The sequence below is a fragment of the Lemur catta genome, chromosome 18 (assembly GCF_020740605.2).
Source record: "Lemur catta isolate mLemCat1 chromosome 18, mLemCat1.pri, whole genome shotgun sequence".
In the NCBI taxonomy this organism is placed as follows: Eukaryota; Metazoa; Chordata; class Mammalia; order Primates; family Lemuridae; genus Lemur; species Lemur catta.
The window spans coordinates 43,690,263-43,711,570 of NC_059145.1; the positions used below are offsets into that span (position 1 = coordinate 43,690,263).

The 21,308-nt window shown below is 50.1% G+C and overlaps 1 protein-coding gene across 1 annotated transcript in view; it reads right to left on the minus strand.

Annotated features, from left to right (window-relative positions):
- Positions 1–9,596, minus strand: part of LTF (lactotransferrin) — a 30,104-nt gene extending 20,508 nt beyond the window's left edge. The window contains exons 1-6 of the mRNA XM_045529835.1: positions 9,482–9,596; positions 4,442–4,605; positions 2,154–2,262; positions 1,633–1,815; positions 1,133–1,280; positions 21–76 (exon numbers count right to left, since the gene is read on the minus strand). Of these exons, the coding sequence (XP_045385791.1) occupies positions 21–76; positions 1,133–1,280; positions 1,633–1,815; positions 2,154–2,262; positions 4,442–4,605; positions 9,482–9,524 (703 nt within the window). The 5' untranslated portion in view covers positions 9,525–9,596. The remainder of the gene's footprint in view (positions 1–20; positions 77–1,132; positions 1,281–1,632; positions 1,816–2,153; positions 2,263–4,441; positions 4,606–9,481) is intronic.
- Between the last annotated feature and the right edge of the window lie 11,712 nt (positions 9,597–21,308).

A 21,308-nucleotide genomic window follows, 5' to 3' on the forward strand; every position in this document is an offset into this window, starting at 1 on the left:
TCCCCCCCACCATCTCTTACCAAACACAGTGCTCTCCCTGATAAAAGCCACATCTCCAGCCCCGTCTTTCAGACACCTGAAATGAGAAAGCAGCAGAGGGTGAGCGCAGGCAGCCCCTCCCCAACCCCTTCCCTTGGAACAGCCGGCCCTGGCACTCCTGTGGGGGCCCTGGCACTCGGCTCCCCACCCCCCAACAAGCGTCTGCCCCCAGGGCAGGGCTCTGAGGCTCTGGGGCCTCTTGGCTGGGAAGGCGGCAGGACCCCTCCAGGTAGGTTCTGAAGAAGGGCTCAGGTGCCGGCCAGAGGCCCCCACCTTCTGCTCTGAGGGCCAAGAGAGAAAAACTTTTTTTTCTATGTAAAAGAGAGGTTTGTTTTTTTTTTCTTTAATTTCAAAATATTAAGGGGGTACAAATGTTTGAGGTTACATGGATAGCTTCTGTAGGTGTGTCTGTCACCCAGATAGTGTCCATTGTACCCGTTAGGTAGGTTTTTGCCCCTCCCCTCCGCTCTCCTGCCCCTGGTTGATTTCCACTGAGTTTTACTTCTCTCTGTTAAGATGAATTAACACCTTTTGCAACAATCTGGATGGAACTAGAGACCATCCTCCTAAGTAAAGCATCTCAAGAATGGAAAAACAAACACCACGTGTACTCACTATGAAAAGAGAGTTTTGAAGCCTCTACCCAAGGGCATAAAGCTTGCTATCCCTGGCCATGTGGCTCTGCCTCTCAGAACTGAGTGTGTAAACGTGCCCTGGCTAGTGGGGAAGCAGGGATGCCTCCTTCTGCAAAAACGCCTGAGCCCCAGCAGGCAGAACAGGATAAGGGGAGCGCATCCTCAGCGTGGGGCAGAGACTATGGTCAGCCAGGGCTCACCGTCCTGAGCTCTGGGGAGAAGCCCAGACGGGGCAGAATGACATCAGCCTGGACAGTGTGGCTGACCTGCCCAGCTGGGAGCCAGGACTGGACGTCTCATGACAAGATTCCTTCTGTCCCACTGTGGTAAGGGAGGAGGCAGAAATTAGCAAGAGGAGCCCAGGACAACAGAGGAGCAAAATCAGATTCAGGGTTCTCTGGGGAGACAGAAGGGACCACAGCTAAGGTGGCCACTGGGAAGGCGACAGTATCACTCACTTGAAGGCACCAGAGTAGCCAAAGTACGGTTCCTGGGAGGAGAAGGCACATTTATTTTCCCCTGTCCCTGTACATAGGCGACACAGGTTGGGGAACTGTCCTCCATCTGCACCAGGAACACAGCTGGCTGAGAAGAACCTGGCCACAGCTGTTGAACACAGAGAAATGGACCAAGGTGTGAGCCAGCCCTGGCCACACCAGTGATGCTTCCCAGCATGTGCTCCCCAGGGCAGAGAGCCCTTTCCTCCACCCCTGCAGGACAGCCTCTGTCATGGGGCTGGGAGCTCAGAGACACGCACCTTTGCTGAGGGCAGACTCGGCTGCCACCTCCCAAGGGCTGCAGGTGTAATGGACCCTGCCGGTACATGGGTCGCACTGGCTAACCTCATCCCCCCGCCCCCCTTGTATTCATCCCACACGTTCACCCACGTGATCCGTGTGGCCTGTGCCTGCAGCTGGAGTAGAGACCCCTCCTGAGACCTACCCCCTGGCCATCTTACCTGCCTGAAGGGGCTCAGGTGGCCCTGCCCAATCCAAGAATGGACGGAGTGTCCCTATAGGGACATTCCACCCGGCGGTCCTGCCAAGACCCGTGTGGCAGGACTTTCGACCTCGTAGTTGGTTCAGCTGAAAGCCACTGCCTTTCTTCACCACAGCCACAGCATAATAGTGGGTTCGTGGCTCTGCAGAGGGACAGAGAGAAATGAAAGCTCTTAGCCTGGACCAGAGGGAGAAAAACAACCCACCCTGAGAAACCTCCAGTCAAAGGGGGAACCCATGTGCTGCAGTTTGACCCGATGCGGAGCCTGTTCTGTTCCCCAGGGAGCACACGTGTCCCCCTCTCACGGGTCGGCATCAGGAGAAACGACCTTCATCCAGCCCCAGGAGCCCGGCGACTTCCCTGCCTGCATGTGGGCTGCGACCAAGCCCCCACCCCCACACCTTCATCCACTCTCACTCCACAGAGCCCCGGGCCCAGGCCAAGGCCACCGCAGCTTCTGGGTCCCCAGGCAGAACTCACGCGCTTCCGTCCCATAGACTTCCGCCACCACAGGGCGCAGTTTGTAGGGGGCCAGTCCTGCCTCAAACACCAAACCACCATCAAGGGTCACAGCATCTGCCTTATTTCCCTGAAAGAAAAGAGGCCAGCCCGGCTTCAGGAGGAAACACACCCAAACCCAGGTAAGCGCGATTTCAGAAAGTCTCCGTGGTTGGAAGGGTCTTCAAAAGGGTCAGCTTTCCATTGTGTCCACTCATGCCCTATGAGAGATGGTGGGAGCCAAGGGCCCCTCTTTGGGGGCCACAAGCCCCAGCCCTTTCACTCCCGAGCTGGGCACGTGCCCTCTTTTTCCTGTGCTTTCCGGGTCACGGGTCACGTCTACATTTAAAGTTGTTTGTTCTACATGCTTTCCCCCCATTTTTGCTCTACATTCATTTCTTTTAAGTTCTTTTATATTGACTAGAAAATATATCTATCAAGGGATTTTAAAATTATCACAAGAAACCATGTTCTTCCACTCTGGCATATTGCGTTCCACATGCCGGTGTTTCTTGTGTTTGCAGTGTGGTCCGGGTCATAGTTTGTGGACTGCTTTATGCATCTAAAACTGCACAGTTTCTTACTTCTGCAGAGCCTTCACTGATTCCATTGACTGCGTAGTGTTTTATTATAATGTAGATGTTCCATAATGTATTAAATAATTCCCCCAATGGTCAGCACGGGGGGTATTTCTAACTTTGGGCTGTTAAGACTCTGCTTTCGTGGGTGTCTTTGCCCTTAGCGTATTTTCTTCGGGCCGTCTGTGTCCGTGGGATGGGCCCCTGGGGAACCCTAGAAACAAGGAGCACATTTCTCTCTAGGGCCCTGGCTGCTGTTGCCGTTCTGCCTTCTAGAAGATTCATGGCGCCAATTTAGAATGGCCCCGACCGTGAGGACCAGTTTCACTATAAAGTCACCAGCAGGATAGGCTGTCACTCTATTATATTAACTGTTATTACTGTAGAAAGTTTGAGAGCTAACAAATAGCTAAGGTCTGATTGTTAAGGGGAACATTTCACAAGTATTTTTATTAATTATGAATTCCCTCTTACTAATATCCTGTTCACATCATTTTTCTTATATGATTCTACATTTTTTTTCCAATTTGAATTAGTTCTTTACCAAGTGCAAGTATGACAACAATCACTTGTCAGAGCTGGTGCATATTCATTCATTCTGGTGCTTTATAAATTTTTTATTTAAATATTTTCTATTTGGCTATGAATTACATTTTCTATATTTTAAAATGTCGGTTTGTTTCATGACTTAGTTCATGGCTTAAAGCTGAGAGATTTCTATTCCCTCTACAGTTCTGCTAGTTAGCCTGTCCCCTAGTTTTTTGATAACACAAGTTTTATTTTTAACCATTTAATCTATCTCAACTTTATTTGGGCTAATGGTATGCGGTACTGATCTCAAATGGGGATCTTATTTAAAAGGCAGATTTTGTGGCTTCCTTCACACATATTTAGAATGAGTAGGTTAGCACAGGGCCTAGGAATCTGCATTTTAAACAAGCAGGAGATGCTGGCGCCAAGCCATTGTAAAACAGTAGCCCAAACCATTGATCAGACTAGGTTTTTTCCCTAAGTACTTTCCTAGTAACTCTATCACGTTTGCAAAATAGCCCTTCAAGCTTAACTTGGAGGCTTTTACACAAAGCACCCACTCCGTGCTGGAGTCAAGTACACACAACCTTGGCACGTGCAAGGCAGGTACACAGAACATACCTGTGGAGTGAATGAGTAAAAATTATTTCAGTAGATCTTATATCTCAACCAACAAAAGGAATCAGAAATCACGTACAAGTCACGATCCCCTTTTCTCTGTCTCTGAAAGTGTCTTGGACAAAACTCTGTCTGCTGCCCGGTGCCCAGGCAGGTCCTGCCCCTGCTACGTGATGTGGTGGCCGTGACTGGCATGAGCTCATTCCTCACAGGGCTTGAAAGTCATGATTCTTCCGGAGGTTTCACCTTTCAGAGCAAGCTTGACTTTTGCCCACGTCACACAGTTGTCAAATATGACTACTTAGGCTTCATTTTTGAATAGTTGTTATTAACAATTTATGTTGAGGCCTCAGTTTCCCCACACGTGGACTTAGGCCCGCTTCTTTCTGCTCTCAAAGCAGCACCGTTTCCTATGAGAGAGGACTGCTCCCACCCGCCTGAGAAGGAAAGCCGAGGGAGCAGGGGAGAGCACATCTTCTCCCTCATTCCATTCCTTTCCCTCCCATTCAGTTTGGTCCCACCCAACACATGGCATTGACTTACCGCAATGGCCTGGATACATCCGCGGGAATCGTCTTTCCTTATGCAGGAAATAGGAGGGCCGTTCACTTTTCTCAAATTCCTTTGGAATTTGAAGCATTTTGCTGACTCGGCTTGTGATGTGGTGCACCATCGAACTTTTTCCGGACGGGCAGCCAGACACAGTCCTGGGAGAGAGAGGCCAAGGAGGAAGGATTCAACCACTGTCCGTAAAGTGACTGCCTCCCCCTGTGATGGAGTTTTCCAGACTCCTCCCCCACTCTCAGCAGTCCCCCTTCCCTCTGCATTCCATGGCTAAGCCCCGCCATTCACCTGAAGTGGAGGCGTCTTGATGGACTAAGGGGATTTCTGTGATTCCCAATAAATCAGAGGAGACAGAGCCTCTAGATTCTTTTCCTTCCTATGATTTTGACATGATTCCCACCCCTTAAAAAATGATGACAATTGCTCAAATCTGTTTATGGAATTCTTCTGCCTGCTTAATCCCATTTGAACCTGGGAGGCAGGCAGGAAGGGGATCGTTGCTCTTGTTTTGCTGATATGGGAACTGGCTCTTAAGGAGACTGAGTGAGTTGCTGCTCAGCGGTGCAAAGTTCAGCCCAAGATCTAGGTCTCTCTAGATTGTTGTGTCTAGAAGCATCTCCCCAGAGGGTGCCAGGGAACAAGGGAAAATACACTTGATTCTGCAGTCAATGGCAGGGGGCGGGGGTGGGGAGGAGCCAAAGGGTCAGTGTTCCGAGTTACCACCATTCACTCTGCACAGAAAGACTGGTTCTCCTGTTGAGCCTGGCTTTGTTGCTAGAATCTACACAATTAGGGAGGAGGCTGAATCAGATTTGCTCACCTGGTTGCCCGATAAAAGGCATCTACAAAAAACCTGCAAAGTGAACATCATGCTAAACTGGTAAAAGACTGAATGTTTTCCCCCTAAGATTAGAAATAATGTAAGGGTGTCCACTCTCACCTCTTCTATTCAACATAATACCAGAGGTTTTAATCAAGCCAATAAAGGAAGAAAAAGAAATAAAAGACAACCACATTGAAAAGGAAGAAGTAAAACTGCCTTTATTTGCAGATGGCATGATCCTCTATGTAGAAAATCCTAAAGAATCCACTAATATTAGTACTGTGAGAACTAATAAACAAGTGCAACCAGGTCACAGAGTACAAGATCAACATATAAAAACCAATCATATTTTTGCATACAAGCATGGAACAACCTAAAAATGAAATTAAAGACATAATTCTATATACAACAACATCAAAAAGAGTCAAATATTTAATGGGCAAATCCTATGGGCAGACATTTTGCCAAGGAAGATATATGAGTGGCTAATAAGCACATGAAAAGATGTTCAACATCATTAGTCATTAGAAAAAATGCAATTTAAAAATGCAATAAAATATCATTTCACACCCACTGGCATAGTTATAACATGTAAAACAGACAATAACACATGTTGGCAGGGATGGGGAGAAATGGGAGCCCTCACACATTGCTGAGTATATAAAACGGTGCAGCCACTTTGTGAAACAGATTGGCAGCTTGTCAAAATGTTAAACATGGAGTTACCATATGACCCTGCAGTTGCACTTCTAAGCATATACAAGAGAAATAAAAACTTATGTCCACGTAAACACTTAGGCATGAATATTCATAGCAGCATTATTCATAATAGTAAAACTTTGGAAACAACCTAAATGTCCAATAACTGGTCAAAATGTGGTACATCCACAAGAGAATATTATTCAGCAATAGAAAGGAAAGAACTGACATGCACTACAACTTTAATGAGCCTCCTTTATGCTAAGTGAAAGAAGCCAGATACAAGAGACCACATATTGTATGATGCCACTTGTATGAAATGTCCAGAAAAGGCAAATTTACAGTGACAAGAAAGTATATTAGTGGTTGCCTGATGCTGGGGTGGGAATCAGGATTAACTATAAACAGACATAAGAGATCTTCACTGGGGTATGAAAGTACTCCAAAACTGACTTATGGCGATTTTATGGTGATGGTTGCACCATTCGGGAAGGTTACTAAAAAATCATTGAATTGTACACAAATGGGTGAATGTTTATGATATAGAAAATATGCCTCAGTAAAGCTGTCAGCAAAAATAAAATAAAATAAAATAAAACATGGTTGCAAAAGCCCCATCCCCCCTTGGATGTACTTCGGGGTAGAAAGCGCAGCCTCTGCGTCTTCCTATTTCTGAGCCATCCCCTCGGTGAGAGCCACCCATGGCACATGAGGAGCGCTGGGAGGCTTTGGGCAGGAGGCCTGTGGCACCCAGGCTGAGTGTGCAGGGGTGCAGAGCACGTGGCTGCCACACTCCTCCGACACCCCCCTCATCCCAGGGAAATCCCAGAGGATGTAAACTGGCCTTGGAAGCTCTCAGGGAATTGTCCCACAGTGAGAATTAACCCAATCAGATGCAGCCATTTGTGACCCAGTGAACATTCACTGGATGCCTGCTGTATACACATGTCATGCAGAGGAATGTGTAAGCAGGCAGGACCAGATCTCACCTCTCACTGGAGAGGCATAAAGCCAAAAGGAGGAAGCTAAGGACGGTGAATGCACTAAAAGAGAACAAATACCAAACCAGGAATGAGGTCCCCATGTCCTCAGCTAGTAATTAGGGTGGGGGGCATTCCAGGAGGTGGGAACAGTGGGCCCATGTGTACAGCTAATGTCACAAGCATGTTCTGTGCCAGGTGCTTTACTCAGCACCTCACGTGCTGTCTCTCCATTAATCTCCCCAGCTGCTCTTCATTGAGAGATCTGCCAATATCCCCATTCTCTAGGGAAAGGAATTGAAGCTTTCACTAGTTATGTGGCTTATGGAAGTTGCCACAGCTAACATGTGTGTGATCTAATATTTGAACCTCGGTGATCAGGCACCAAACCCCCCTGCTCTTACCACTGGGCTAGCCTGCCTGCTGAGCTTGGCTAGGTGAGAGACAGGCTGCGGTGGCGATGGGGCTGGTAAAGGGTCTGGGGTCAGGTAATGGACCATCTCCAGTGCTGCTCCAGGGAGGTCTTATTTGGGATACAGGGAAGCTATGACTCATGGAAGAGGGTGGAGACTGGAGCTCTGCCCAGGGCAGGGGCAGAGTGGACTGAAACCTGGGAACAGGCAGGGAGGCTGTGACCAAGGAAGGCACGAGGGAAGGGATGGTCTGAGGGGGGAGTGGAGACAGCATGAAGAATGGAGAAGGACGAGCATGCATGCCAAGGGCGAGCATGCAGAAACACAGAGGTGGTGTCAGAAATCAGCTTGGCAAGGGGTGGGTGTTGGGGGTGATGGGAGAGAGCAAAACAGAAGACCATGCCTCAAGCCCAGAGTAGGGGTCAGCGGTGGCGAGAACTTGGGGGCAGAGCTTGCTTCTTCCCCTGCAGGGACTGAACCAGAGTGACTAAAGGACCACTGAGCACCCTTCCAGAATCCCTGTCCCCAGCCCCTGAAACACTGGATGCTGGATGCAGAAATCCCTGCCTAAGCCCCCACCTAACAGCTCTGGAGCTGAGTATGCCCCTCAAGACCAAGTGTTCCCTACAGCAGATCTGCATCTGGCCTCTCCCAAATCCCCAACCCAGCGCCTGCACCCAGCATCGACCACTCAGATGCTGCCCACCCATGCCTGCTGGACTCTTGCTAAAGCACAAATTCCCTGCAGACATGTAGTGCCTTGGCCTCGAAGGCAGGGGCCAGGACAGGAATTCCCACCCACCCACGGCTCGCGGGAGGGCCCAGGCAGACTGCTCAGTCTAAGGGGAAGCCTCACGAGTGCCTGCCAATCATGACTCCAGGGGCTGAACCGACTGACTCCCCGACCTGCTCCCATGGCTCCTGCCCAACCCCTGCCATCTGGGCACCTGCGGGGAGCAGGGCAGGAATCTCACGGGGCAGTGCCGCCCTTTTCTCAGGGTAGGACAAGGGTTTTAGTGTCACTTTGTGATGAAGACCACCATCCTATTGACTGCGGGATTTAAACTGCAGATCTCTGTAAGGGCCAAGACAGCCAAAGGTCCAAGTGGTGCCACTGTGAGTGAGATTCCTGGACCACGTCCAGGAAAGCAAGGCTTTCCACCTCTCCGGCGCCTCCCAGGTAGTCCCAGCCCTGTGCAGCAGACCTGGGAAGGAACTTGGAGAAGGGGACCCGAGGGGCAGGGACAGGGATAGGATCATACTCCCTGGGTTTGGGGTTGTGAAATCACCACTGCTCTCCCACCACCGGCTCCCTCCCAGGAAGCTCCCAGCCCTGAGCAGATGCGCTAGACAGAGGTGTGACACTGGGCTTCCACTGCCTAGCTTCTAATGCCCAAGGCAGCCCTTTGCTCCGCTGCCTGGGACCCTCCTCCCGCCCACACCGCAGGCAGCTCCGCACTCAACACGGTTACAGCACTCACCTACCACTGGGGAATGCCCTCCGAGCAGCCCAGAAATCACTTCAGATACCTGGGTATGGAACTAACGATTGTTCAGTCCCTTCTATTCAGGCCCTTCTATTTCAAAGGCAAAATCAGTCATTTCCCCCACATACACTCTGATACAAGGATCCCACCAGGAGGGTCTGCACCCCTCTGCCATGGGAGGTGTGCACGCACCTGTGCCTGGTACTGAGCAGGCACCCCACCTCCTCCCGCACCCTGCGGACCCACATTTAGGCCGTTTTTAACATGGAAAAACTAAGTCTCAGAGAGGCTCTATCTTGCCCAGGTCACACGGTCCTTGCAGGAGCCAGGATCTGAACTCGGGTGGTCTGTGTGTCTTCAGCAAGGGGCTCACCCTCTCTGCGCCTCATTTTCCTCCCATGTAAAACACATGTAAGGGTACAACGGGTGCCAAATCCATGGGCAGGACACAATGGGACAGGGTCCCTGGGCTTAGAAGAGCTCTGCTCCTGCTGCTCCCCAGGCGGGCTGGCGAGACCGGCCCCACCTCCCCGGCCGCAGACGCGGGGACCAAGGCGGCCACCAGGCGGGGCGCAGGGACCAGAGCCGCCGGCGGGGCGCGAGGCACCAGCACTCACCAAGGGCCCCGAGGAACAGCAGAGCCGGGAAGACGAGCTTCATGTCTGCAGTCCTGAGGCGACTCTGCAAACGAAGGCTCTGCCACCCGCGCCCGCCCTGCGCCCCTTTATCCGGAGCTTGGTGACCTCACGGGGTGTGCCCCGCCCTGTTGCCCAACGCGCGCCCCCTTCCCCCCCCACGCCCCGCGGCCAGGTCTACCTGTTCCGTGGGGGGCGGGGTAGGGAGGACCGGTACCTGGGCGTGACCCTGCGCCTGCCGCTGTCTCTAGTCCCCAAGCCCGCGGGGAGTCGCAGCCCCTGGGTCTTGTCCCTGCTCTGGTCTCAGTGCCTTGTAGAGGGCAGGACACAGCAGGGTGTCTTTCTTGGTGGATCGCCTTGGCCTGTGAGGCTGTTTTCTTTAGCAGAAAGTGTTGAAAGTGCCTAGGAGCCAGTTAGGGCAGGTGGGTGCACTTCCACCTTGGCTCAGCAGAGAGCTGGGAGTTCTAGAAAGGACTCAGCTACGCCTGGCAGCAGCCTGGGGACAACTGACAGGGGTGACAGAGGCTGTCCAGTCCCCATGCCCATGAGGTCTCTTCCCGCCCTGCTGAGACAGGCGATACAGCTTCCAGGAAACAGTCAGGGCCCTCGGGGGGAATGACTGCCACCCAGTCCTGGCTCCGTGTCCTCTCATTTGCCAGTGGGAAAGACGCCCTACAGCTTGTTTTATTTTGGGTGATTTTGTTTTCCAGTGTTGGTGGTATGAGGTGGGAAATGGGAACCTCATTTTAATAAATGGCTTAAATGCCATCCTCCGAAGTGAGGTATCACAAGAACGGAAGAATAGGCACCACATGTGCTCGCCATCAAACTGGCACTGACTGGTCAACACTAAGGTGCTCACACAGTAGTGATATTCTTTGGGGGTGGGTAAACTCACAACTAATGGACGCACTGAGCATTGTAGGGGGGGAAAGGGCACGTCTCAAATCATGGCTGGGATGTGGCAAAGTCATAACATGTAACCAATATATTTGTAGCCCCATAATTTCCTGAAATAAAAAAATAAAAAATAAACAAATGAATAAATAAATAAAAATGGCATAAATGTCATATTTGGGGAGAAGCCATTTTTCAAAAACTAGAACACTGCTTCTAAGAATTTATCTTGTAAATACACTCCCAGGATGCACGACAACTCAGGTACGAAAGTCTCCAGGGCACCACTGCATGTCACTAATCCATCTCTGGAGGGTGTCATACAGAGTGTGGTGCCCATGCATGCACTGGGGTATGCTGGGGCCCTCAGAAAGAACAAGGCAACCCTGTGTGTACGGATGTGAATACGGATGTGAATTTAGCCCAAGAGTTACTGGGAAGTAAGATCCTAACCATGAGGGAAGTCCAGGTCACCTGGACGCCTCTCTTGGCAGGTCAGCCTGGCCAATATGTGACTCTGAAATCTGCTTGTCCTGAAAGACTGGTCTTGGCTCTTTGTTTAGGCTACTTGGTACTAAAAAGCATTTCCTGGAGTAGGTGGGCAGTACCGCAGGGAGCCAGCTCTGCCAAGGGTGAGCATGCAGCAGGCACTCAGCCACGCGGAAGCAGACCCAGCCTGAGCCTGGGGGGCCATCGAGGAGGCTGCAGGGCCCCTCCATCCCTGGGCACGGATCCTGCCAAGGCAAAAGGGTGGGGACCGATCAGGGATCCTACTTGCCTGGCGCAAGAGCGGGGTCTGGGGTTTGGTGCTGGAATCACCAGCTGGGTTTTGGGGTAACAGAGTCAGGGTCTCTCTCATTGTTTGGAAACACAATGTTGTAACACTAAAAGTTGTCTTCATCAATGATTGCAATAAACTATTTCAAAAGTACTGAAGAAATACAAAATTGACTAATTCTCAGGAGTGCTGAAGCATCTTCGTACCTAAATTAGCAACTAGGCTTTGCTTTTTCATGATTATAAAAAAATTACAAAACATCACAACCCATGTCTCTATCTCTGAGTGCAAATTAGAAGATGGCTGGGGAGGTCGGACGGTCCTAGACCCTCTTAAGTACATTACAGTGTTGGCAAGAACACGGAGAACCCAGGACCACAACCAAGAGGCTCAGCTTAAGGGGTGTCCTGGAGGCAGAACAGTAAAGCAACAGGGCAGAATGTTTCCCTGCTGTGGCTGCTGGGAATGGCGCAGCCCCGGAGCAGGAATGTGTGCATCTAGACCCAGGCAGAGCAGTCCCCAAGGCCGTCTGCAGAGGAAGCTGATGTAGGGGATGGGTCTGCCCAGAAAAACAAATGAGGTTCAACTGACCTATTACCAACATTCATTCATTCATTCATTCATGCCAGTTCTGGCAGATGCCATGAGAGACACAGAGAAGAAGGGTCTCCTTGCCCTTGGGAGCTCACAGCACAATGGGGGAGAGGCAGGCACAGGCACACAATTCTGCCACACAAGCCACCTAGGCCAAGCAGCATAAACCAAGTGAGGGTAGGGGTGCAGAGGAGGAATGACCAAATCCCATCACGAGGGCCCCAGAGGAGTGTGAGGAAGAGCTTTTGACCTGGGTACATGAATGAAGAGTAGGATTTACACAGGTAGAGTACTCGGTAAACAGCCACGTAAAAGCTTAGGAGTATGTACCCAGTGACCAATTACCTGGGCACCCGGGACAACAAAATTCACTCTGGGCTTTCTGGCCTGGAACTCTTGATGGAAGAAGGATCAACAAAGTCCTCCTTCTGTGTGCTGAGCTCCATGTCTTATGTCCATCTGTCTCTGGACAGGTCCTCTTGCAGGTCCTGGAGGCACCTAAATTTAATGTATCTAAAATGCAAGTCACTGGCTCCCTTTAGCCCTGCACCTTCTCTCATATTTCCTACTACATTCCACCAAACTGACCAGACAAAGAGCAACAGAGGCATCCCCAAATTCCCTGACCAGCTAGCTCTGTGCATGTTATGGGCTCTTGATGATCAATATCAGTTGAAGGAATGAATGAATGAGGGGAGGAACAGGCTAGGAGGGGGACAAAGGATCCTGCTTGAAATGTGTTGGGTCTGAAGGGCAGTGAAGGGCAGGCCTGGCTAAGCCAGGCCACCCCAGAACCTGCGTACATGGACTCGTTAATTTATTCATTCATTTAACACTGATCTATAGGGCATCTCCAACGTGCCAGGAGCTGAGCCAGATCTTGAAGAGCCTGCAAAAAAGTAGAATGCAGGTTTTCAGATGCTGGGACAGTGGCATGAATATAAAGAGCACAAAGAAGGTAGCTGCTGTGCAAACGGCCTTGCAGTGGCAAGAGCTGGTGTTTCACAGGCAGGTGTGGGGGCTGACTCCCTTCTCCTCCTCCGCTCCACCCCTACCCTCAAAACTTGCACAGAGAGCCTTTGCAGACAGCAGGCCATGACCAGGCCCAAGCCCCATCAGCAGGGCAACAGTCTCTGGCCAAGCCACAGACTAGTAACCCCACACCCCACCCTCTATGAATCCTCTGCCTTCAAACCCCAAGAGGAGTGTTGGTAAGGAAGTGTGCGATCCGGGCAGAACCAGCTCTAGATGGCAAAAAGGAGAAAAGAAGTTCCCAAGACATCCATCCCATCTGGACACAAGCCTGGCCAACAGGAGACCCCAGACCTTGTTTCTTGTCCCTGCCAGTGGGATGAGGTGGCTGACTTGGCAGAGAGCCATTTGCTAAGCATTTAAGGATTTTGTGGCAGAGGAACTGATAGTAGCTTGGTTATCAGTCATGATGTATTTACACCATAGAAATTAGTAAACGCCACCGCCACCACCAGAGGGCGGGTGTACCAGCACACCACCGCCTGTGTTTGTCACTGTTTGGTGCCATGCAGTGCCCATGTTAGTGTGGGCCTGTTTGTGTGTAGCTGGCTGTGCCATCCCCAGCAGAGAGGTAAGATAATGATCCTTAGCATTTGGATGGTACTTCTAACTTCAAAGAGAGCTGTCAGTGACTTTGTCTCATGTGGCTGTAACGGCAGCCCTGTGTGTTAAGACAGTCACTGTTCCCATTCTAAAAACAGGTACCCTAAGGGTTGCCTGAGGACACACAGCGAGTGAGCTGTAGAGATGGAACTGCCCCAAGTCTCCCCTTAGGCCCGCAGCCAGGGGCTTTCTCTCCCACGGGGCCCAGGAGTCCTCTGGGAGCTCCGGATGCAGATAGTGAGGCCCAGGGACGTGCCTGCTCTTGTGAATCTCAGCGGAAGGAAAGCTAGCAAGGGCTGAACCCCTCGGGGAACCAGGCACTGTCCAGCCCCTTCCGCCATGAGGCGCCTCACCAGAGCTCTCCCCAGATGAGTGGATTAAGGCAATGCGACTGGCCACACTCACCGGCTGGTAGTGGCAGATCTAGAAATCCACCCAGACCCCATCCAGTGACCCTTAGGGCCCTTGGTGCTTTGGTATTGACCATTCCTTTGCTGATTGCCCTGAAGAGGGGGCAGAAAATGAGCAAGAATGAGAAGGAAATGCAGAGCTGCCTGCATCTCTACCAACCCAAGTCCCTGCAGGACTCCATCACAGGGACAATGACTTCCAGAGAAAGCCCTGGACGCTCGGCCCCACGTTGGCCTCTTGAACAGAACCGAAGGCCCTGGAGAGTCTGGGCGAGTCTCTGTCGCTGGCGGGCCCTGTCGTCAGGAGGGCAGCTCAGCTGAAGGGCAGCCCCAGGAAAACAGTGGCCTTGTTAACCAATACACATGGTTGCCAAATGTTGCCCAATTTCCAAAGGACCCACAGAGGTCCGCTCGGATCAGCCTCTTCTTCCTCTTCCGCCTCCCAGCCCCTCCCGCCCCTCCTCTTCACCTGGACCCCGCGCCCCTCTGGGCTCGCTCCTCACAGGCACAGGCCTCCTGCTGTTGAGATGCTTACACAACGCTCAGTACAGGTGCGTTGTCAATATTTGCAGACACCCATGAGCCCCCGTCGTGTGCAAGATCCTCAGCTCGGCTTAGGGGTTCAGGGAAGTGGCCCCACCTTGGAGGCATCTGGTCCAGCAGGAGGGTCTGTGTGGACCCGGAGAGTGGCCGTCCAGTGTGCAGAGCATGTTGACCAGGTTGCTGGGAGCTTTGGGAGCAGAGGCAAGAGTGGCGGAGTCATTTTTCCCACGTGCCCCTCATTCTAACAGAGCACATGCTGCCCCCAGGGCCCATTTTTTCGAGAGTGTTCTGAGTCTTACCCTGTCCTGCTCTCTGTTTGTGTCTCTGCCCTAATCCCTGCCTTCTCCCTCTCCTCTGTCTCTCTCCCTCTCTTTGGCTTTTTTCTCCATCCCTGGCTCTCTGTCTCGTGCTCGCTCCCATAAACATGTGTGTCTGCAGGTGCCATGGATGCTCTCCACTGGGAGGGCTCCAACCCTGGCTGGCCTTGCGCTAGCACAGCACTTGTGACTACTGCCCCTGTCCCATGCCCATCCTCTCCCTCTGAGCTCAGGAGGAAAGGACTGTGGCTGATGTATCTCTGCAAGACCTGGCCCCAGGAAGAGCCTCCCCCAGGGCTTGCGGACCAGGTGAGCGTGGAGAGCAGAGGAGGCCAAGCTCTGCGTAAAGGCATATGGAGAGTTGAGAAGAAGTTGGAGAGCTGTGCAGCGTCTGCCTGTCATATCCTGAGGATGGGAAGGCTAGAGAGGAGATTTCTCCATCACTCCCAGCACCCAGCACCCTCCTGCAGGGAAGCTAAGACCTACTTCTACTGAAGGGCCTCCTCCTGTATAGCCCCATCAGCTTCCAAGAACAAGGAGTGAGGGTGCCAGGAGAGTACCAGAGCAGTGCCAGTGATGAGCTGGGAGAACTCTGGAGGCTGGAGGCCTTGGGGATAGACCCAAACCCTAACATGCCCCCCTTTCGAGGCCAGAGATGCTGTCATCTTAGTCGATTACTTTTGCAATCAGAGGCTTGTTGGAGTCTCCAGGAGGTCCTTGGCAGCTTGGGCCCTCTCCATGTAGCTCCCTCCTGGCACAGGTCTTCTTCAGGGACCCTCGCTTCTGCCCCTCCCCTCCCTTCTCTCTCCCTCCCAGTTCTAGATTCTACTCTCCCCACTCCTCCTTCCACTCTGGTTCAGCTGAAACCAGAAGTGAAATGAGCACAAACTCGGATGACTTTAGGAGGTGTTTGCCATGAGCTGTGACATTTATAACCACAAGTGTGTGTCTTTACTGAAGTTACACCCTCCCAAGGCACACAGCAGGCAAAGAATTCTAGTCCAGAATTCTCTCCAGGGCATCCTGTGCTCTCGTGCTCAACCTCCTGTGGGTTCCCCTCAAAGGACAGAGAAGGGGTAGAGTGGGGAGAAAGACACCCCCTTTTCTTGATCCACTGAGCAAATCTTGATCCTGACTGTGCAAAGACTTCCTCCAGAGAGCATTAATTTCCAGAAAAATCAATTTTGGAAAGGACTCTTGAAGTTCAGCCACCTAATTGGCCTCTGATCTCCTGGAGCAAGTGCTACTGGGGGATGAGGAGGAAGCTGAGGGTGTGGGGAGCTGGGAGCACAGGAGAGCAATGCTTCTGAGCCAATGATGTTGCTCAATGTTGCCCCATCTGTAAAGGAAACTCAGCAATCAAAGAGCTTCTCTCTGCTTGGACCTGTCCCTCCTGCTCCTTCTCCATGTCTTCCTCCTCCCTCCTGGACCCCTCCCATGGCCTTCTCACTGCATTCAGGCAAGGCGGGGGCTGGACGCTCAGTCTCTCTAGGCCCATACTTGTGTGTCCTCACCCATTCTCCCTTCTCTTCCAGTCACTCCGTGTCACCTGGGGCCCATCATCCTGCCTCTGTGCCACCTGCTGCTTTCCATTCCCTGGTCATGAGATGACCTTGGGCTCCTGCCTGGGCTTCTGACTGTCTCCCTGTCCCTCGCCTCCCCACTGCAGCCCACCCCTGAGGGAACTCTCAGAACCGCAGAGTGGACAGCGGTCCCAAGGCCTCTTCCCTTGCTTCTCCTCTCTTCTCTCTGTAGTCTGACCCTGGGGAAGCACATCCTCTTTCCCCCTTTGGATTAATGCCCTCTCTGTGCTGAACACGACTGGGCTATGCTCTGCTCTGCACTCCACCGAGCAGAGCCTCAGCCTGGGAGCCCACCAGCACCTAAAAGCAGCATGTCCCACTTCTGGTTCTGGATCAAGATGGAGTGGACATACCTTTCCCAATTCCTTCCACTAAATACCAGATTAAAACCCAGAGATTATAGATATAGGGTCTTAAAACAACACAGATTTGTTATCTGATAATTCTCAAGGTCAGAATTTCGAAATCAGTCTCACTGGACTAAGAACACAGGGCTGAGTTCCTTCTGGAGGCTCTGGGAGAATTTTTTTTTTTTCCTTTTTCAGCTTCAAGGGAATGACCACATTTCTTGGATCTCTAGCAAGACAAAAACAAAAACAAAAAAAGAGAGAAATTACCAATATCAAGAATGAAACAAGAGCTATCAGTACAGATCCTGAAGATAACAACAGGATAATTAAAGGACTATGAAAACATCTTTACATACATAAAGTTGAAAATTCATATGAAAAAGACCAATTTCTCCAAAGTAATGAACTACCATAACTTACCCAATATGAAATAGATCATTTGAATAGCTCTATAACTATTTAATAAACTGAATTTGTAGTTTTTAAACTTCCCAAAAATAAATCTTCAGACTCAGATGGTTTCACTGTTGAATTCTACCTCATGTTTAAAAAATTATCACCAATTCTATACAACCTCTTCCAAAAACTGTAAGAGGAAATACTCTCTAACTCATATGAGGCCTGTTTGTTAGAGAGAGCGAGAAAACACTATTATTCTTCAGGGAAACCGCCTATGAGATGTCAATCACTTTCTTCTGCCCTCCCCTGCACACACACACACACACACACACACACACACACACACACACCACCTCTCTCTGCCCTACTGCCCGGCACGAGGCTACCCTATGAAGCAGATGGCTCTTTTGATCTGGCTACAGCCAACTGACCATTAGAGATCAGTAACTCAAGCTGGCCAGGTAATCTTTTTTAACTTTTTTAAAAAAAACTCTCAGGTAGAAAAATGTAAAAACATAAATGTACAATCGAGCAAATTATCCCAAAGAGAACACTCGTATAACCACCATCCAGGTCAAGAAAGAAAACATTACCAACGTCCAGAAGCCCCCTTATCCCTCCACCCAATCTCACAGCCTCCTCCTGCCCCCAAAGCTAGCTACTATCCTACTAGCTACTAAACTACTAGTCTATTTTTTTGCCTAGTTTTGAATTTTATATAAATAGAATCAATCATACAATATATACTCTTTTGTATCTGATTTCTTTCATTCAACATTATGTTTGTGAGATCATTCGTTTTTTGTTTTCTAATTTTTATTTCATTTTATAATAACTGCTAGTATTGGGAATATAATCTATTTTTGTGTATTATCCTTATGTTTGGCAACTTTGTTAAATTCACTTACAAATTCTAATTACTTGGGAATTTCCACAAACGTAACAATGGAAGCTTTATTACTTCCTTTCCAATTGTTTTGCACTGGATGGGACTTTCAGTACAATGTTGAGTAGATATGAAGATAACAATATCCGGGTCTCGTTCCTGATCTCAGAAGGAAAGCTGTCAACGTTTGCCTTAAGTATGATTTCTGCTTGCTGTAGTTTTTTGTAGACTTGTAGATTAGGAAAGTTCCCTTAGATACCTAGTTTTAAACATAAATGGATGTTGAATTTCAGCATCTATTGAGATAATCATTTGGAGTTTTCTCTTTTGTGATGAATTGTACCAATTTATTATATTTCCAAATGCCAAGTCAAACTTACATTCCTCATCCAGTTTGTATATGGTAATATTTGGCTTTTCAATGCAAACTTTTAATTGAAGTATAATAAGCATATGCATACATAACACAACAAATACATGAGTCATAAATGTACACTTTGATGAAGTTTTAAAATGTGAACGCCTCCCTGTGAAACAGATCTCAGTTCAAAGACTAGAACATCACCAGCTGCCAGAAACCCTCAACATACCTCTTTCCGATCACTACCCCAAAGGGAATCACTATCCTGACATCTAACACAATATATTAATTTCGACTGTGTTTGAAATTTTTATAAATGGAATTGTATGGACTGTGCCTGAGTTCTTTTGTTTAAAATTTCATGAGATTCTCCTATGCTATTCCATGAAGAAACGGTTCTTATATTCTCATTGTTGTATAGCCTTTGTTTATATGAATGTACCAAAATTATCTGTCTATTCTATTGGTAATAGACATTTGGGTCATTTCTTTTTTTTTTTTTTTTTTGAGACAGGGTCTTACCCAGGGTTGGAGTGCAGTGGTGTCAGCCCAGCTCACAGCAACCTCAAACTCTTGGCCTCAAGCAATCCTCCTGCCTCAACCTCTTGAGTAGCTGGGACTACAGGTGTGTGCCACCACACCCAGCTAATTTTTTCTATTTTTAGTTGCCCAGCTAATTTCTTTCTATTTTTAGTAGAGACAGGATCTCACTCTTGCTGAGGCTGGACTAAAACTCCTGACCTCAAGCAATCCTCCCGCCTTGGCCTCCCAGAGTGCTAGGATTACAGGTGTGAGCCACCGTGCCTAGCCTGGATCATTTCTAACTTGGGGTTGTGAACAATAGTGCTGAGGTGGACATATGTATTCATTTCTGCTGGGCATATACCTAGGAATGGAATTTCACAGCATATGCATGTGTTCTGCTTTAGAAAATTCTACCAGTTTTCCAAAATTAGTTGTAATAATTCACATTCCCACCAACATATTTGAGAATACCAGTTGCTTCACATCTTGTCTCTGTCTTTTTCATTTTAGCCGTTCTGTTGGGGAATGTCTTTTGTGTATTTTTTGATCGGTTGGCCCGTCTTTTTCTTACCGGCTGATAAGAGTTCTTTATTCTCCAGAGTCACGGTCTCCCTCCCCTGCCCTCCGTGAGCCCAGCACTTCCCTCCCTCAGCTCTTCTAGGTCCGGCTCTTCTGAGCACGTCCCAGTGCAACACCTGTGTCCCAGGCGATTCCCTCGCCCCTTCGTCATTGACTGGGTAGCCTGGCACCCGAAAGACAGGAGCAGTGACGGGACTGGTTTGAAACCAGCTCTACTTCTTCCTCACCTCCCAGATCTAGGCATATCATTCAACCTGCCTGAGCCTCAGTCTCTCCATGTGAAAATAGGAAGAGTAAAAGTACCTTTCTCATGAGATTGTTAGGATTTAACGAAGTAACTTATATAAGATGCTCAGTGCAAAGGCAAGCCATATTTTGAAAACTCAGTAAATATTAACTATTATTGTTATTGTCTCCAGACGTTTCTGATCCCCACTGGGAGCCAGACCATGCAGAACCCTGAGGATCTGCGAGGGGGTCCCTTTCCACAGGCTCAAGGTGCATCATGATCCAGCATGAGGAAGATGTTAGGAGAGGCAAGTCACCCTGCAGGCAGGACTTGGGGGCAGAGCAGGAGCCGCTTTCCCTACAGTCTCCTTCTTGAAGCTGAACCGAGCAGTCTGCCCCAGTCCTTGACTCCGGTCATCTGTCTTTGCCATCCTTAGGTGCCCAGCCCCACCTGGTTCCCCTGCCACATTCTGTCCTATTATCTGTAACTGTAGTTCTCTCCTTCTCTCTCTTTTATGACCCCCTTTCTCAATCTCTCTCTGCCCCTCATCCTCTCTCTGTCTCTCACCATCGCGCCCCTCCCTGGGCCCAACAGACTTTCCCAAGGGCCCCTCCCTGTAGCCTCAGTGGCTCCTCTTGGCACGATCACTCACCTGTCTCCCCGCCGGCTCCCTCCCGACTCTCAGCCCTGCCTCTGCTGCACAACACCTTCTCTCTACCCCTCCAGGGTTCTCTGGGCTGCAAGGGAAGACTTCCCAGAACCCGTGTGGCTACTCGGTCACTCCCCCAGGAGCGGAAGATCACCATGTTGGTGACAAGGGCGGGCAATGAGCTTTGCCTCTCCCTGGAGGCTGCCATCACCAAGGGGTGAGTGCAGAACCACCTGCTTCTGCACCACATTCCCTGTCATCACAGAAAGTGCAGCCTGAAAAGGAGACAGCAGCGGGATGCAAGATGGATGCCAGAGGGCTAAGGTGAGGACATACGGGCAGAAGGTGACGGATAGAATGAGGAACCAGGGAGCAAGCCCGGGGGCCTGGCAGATGAAGCAGAACCTGGTGGCTATTTGGAAATAGAGGAAAGAGTCAGGGAAATGAGCAATTTCCAGGATATTTGGAAATACTCTGGCTTGAGGTTGCTCCTGTGAAATAATTTGACCAAGAAAATCAGACACTCTCAGAAAAGAATATTTCCTTTGACACCATTTTACAAATGGGGTCTCTCAGCCCAGAGGGAGCATGTGGCCTGCCCAGACCTGCCCTGGTGGGGCCAGGTAGAATCAGGCTTCCTGTCTCCTTGCACTTAGTAGGCTCCCTTCAATCAGGCAGCCTGGCCTGCGGCAGGTGGGGAAAGTCGCACACGGCCCCACTCTGGCATCCTCCAGCAGCCTCCACAATGTGGGCCTGGCTGGAACCAAGTGACTTGGGAGAGAGTACAGGGACCAGGAACCGTGGGGCCCTGTGGGTGCAGAAGAACGTCTGCTTCTGCTCTGTAGAGGCAGGAGCCGTGCAGGGGCTCAGAATGGATGGAGAGGGAGGGAAGGGGGTGCAGAGACATGACTGTGGGGCTTCGGCAGTGACCGAGGAGAGAGGTGGAGTGGCTTAGACTAGGGTGTGGCAGTGGGGAAGTGGTGAGATGGTTGGTTCTAGACATTTCTCAAAGGCAGAGGTCGTGGGGTAGGAAGAAGAGGAGTTGGGGACGGTGCCAAGGTGTCTGGCCTGAGA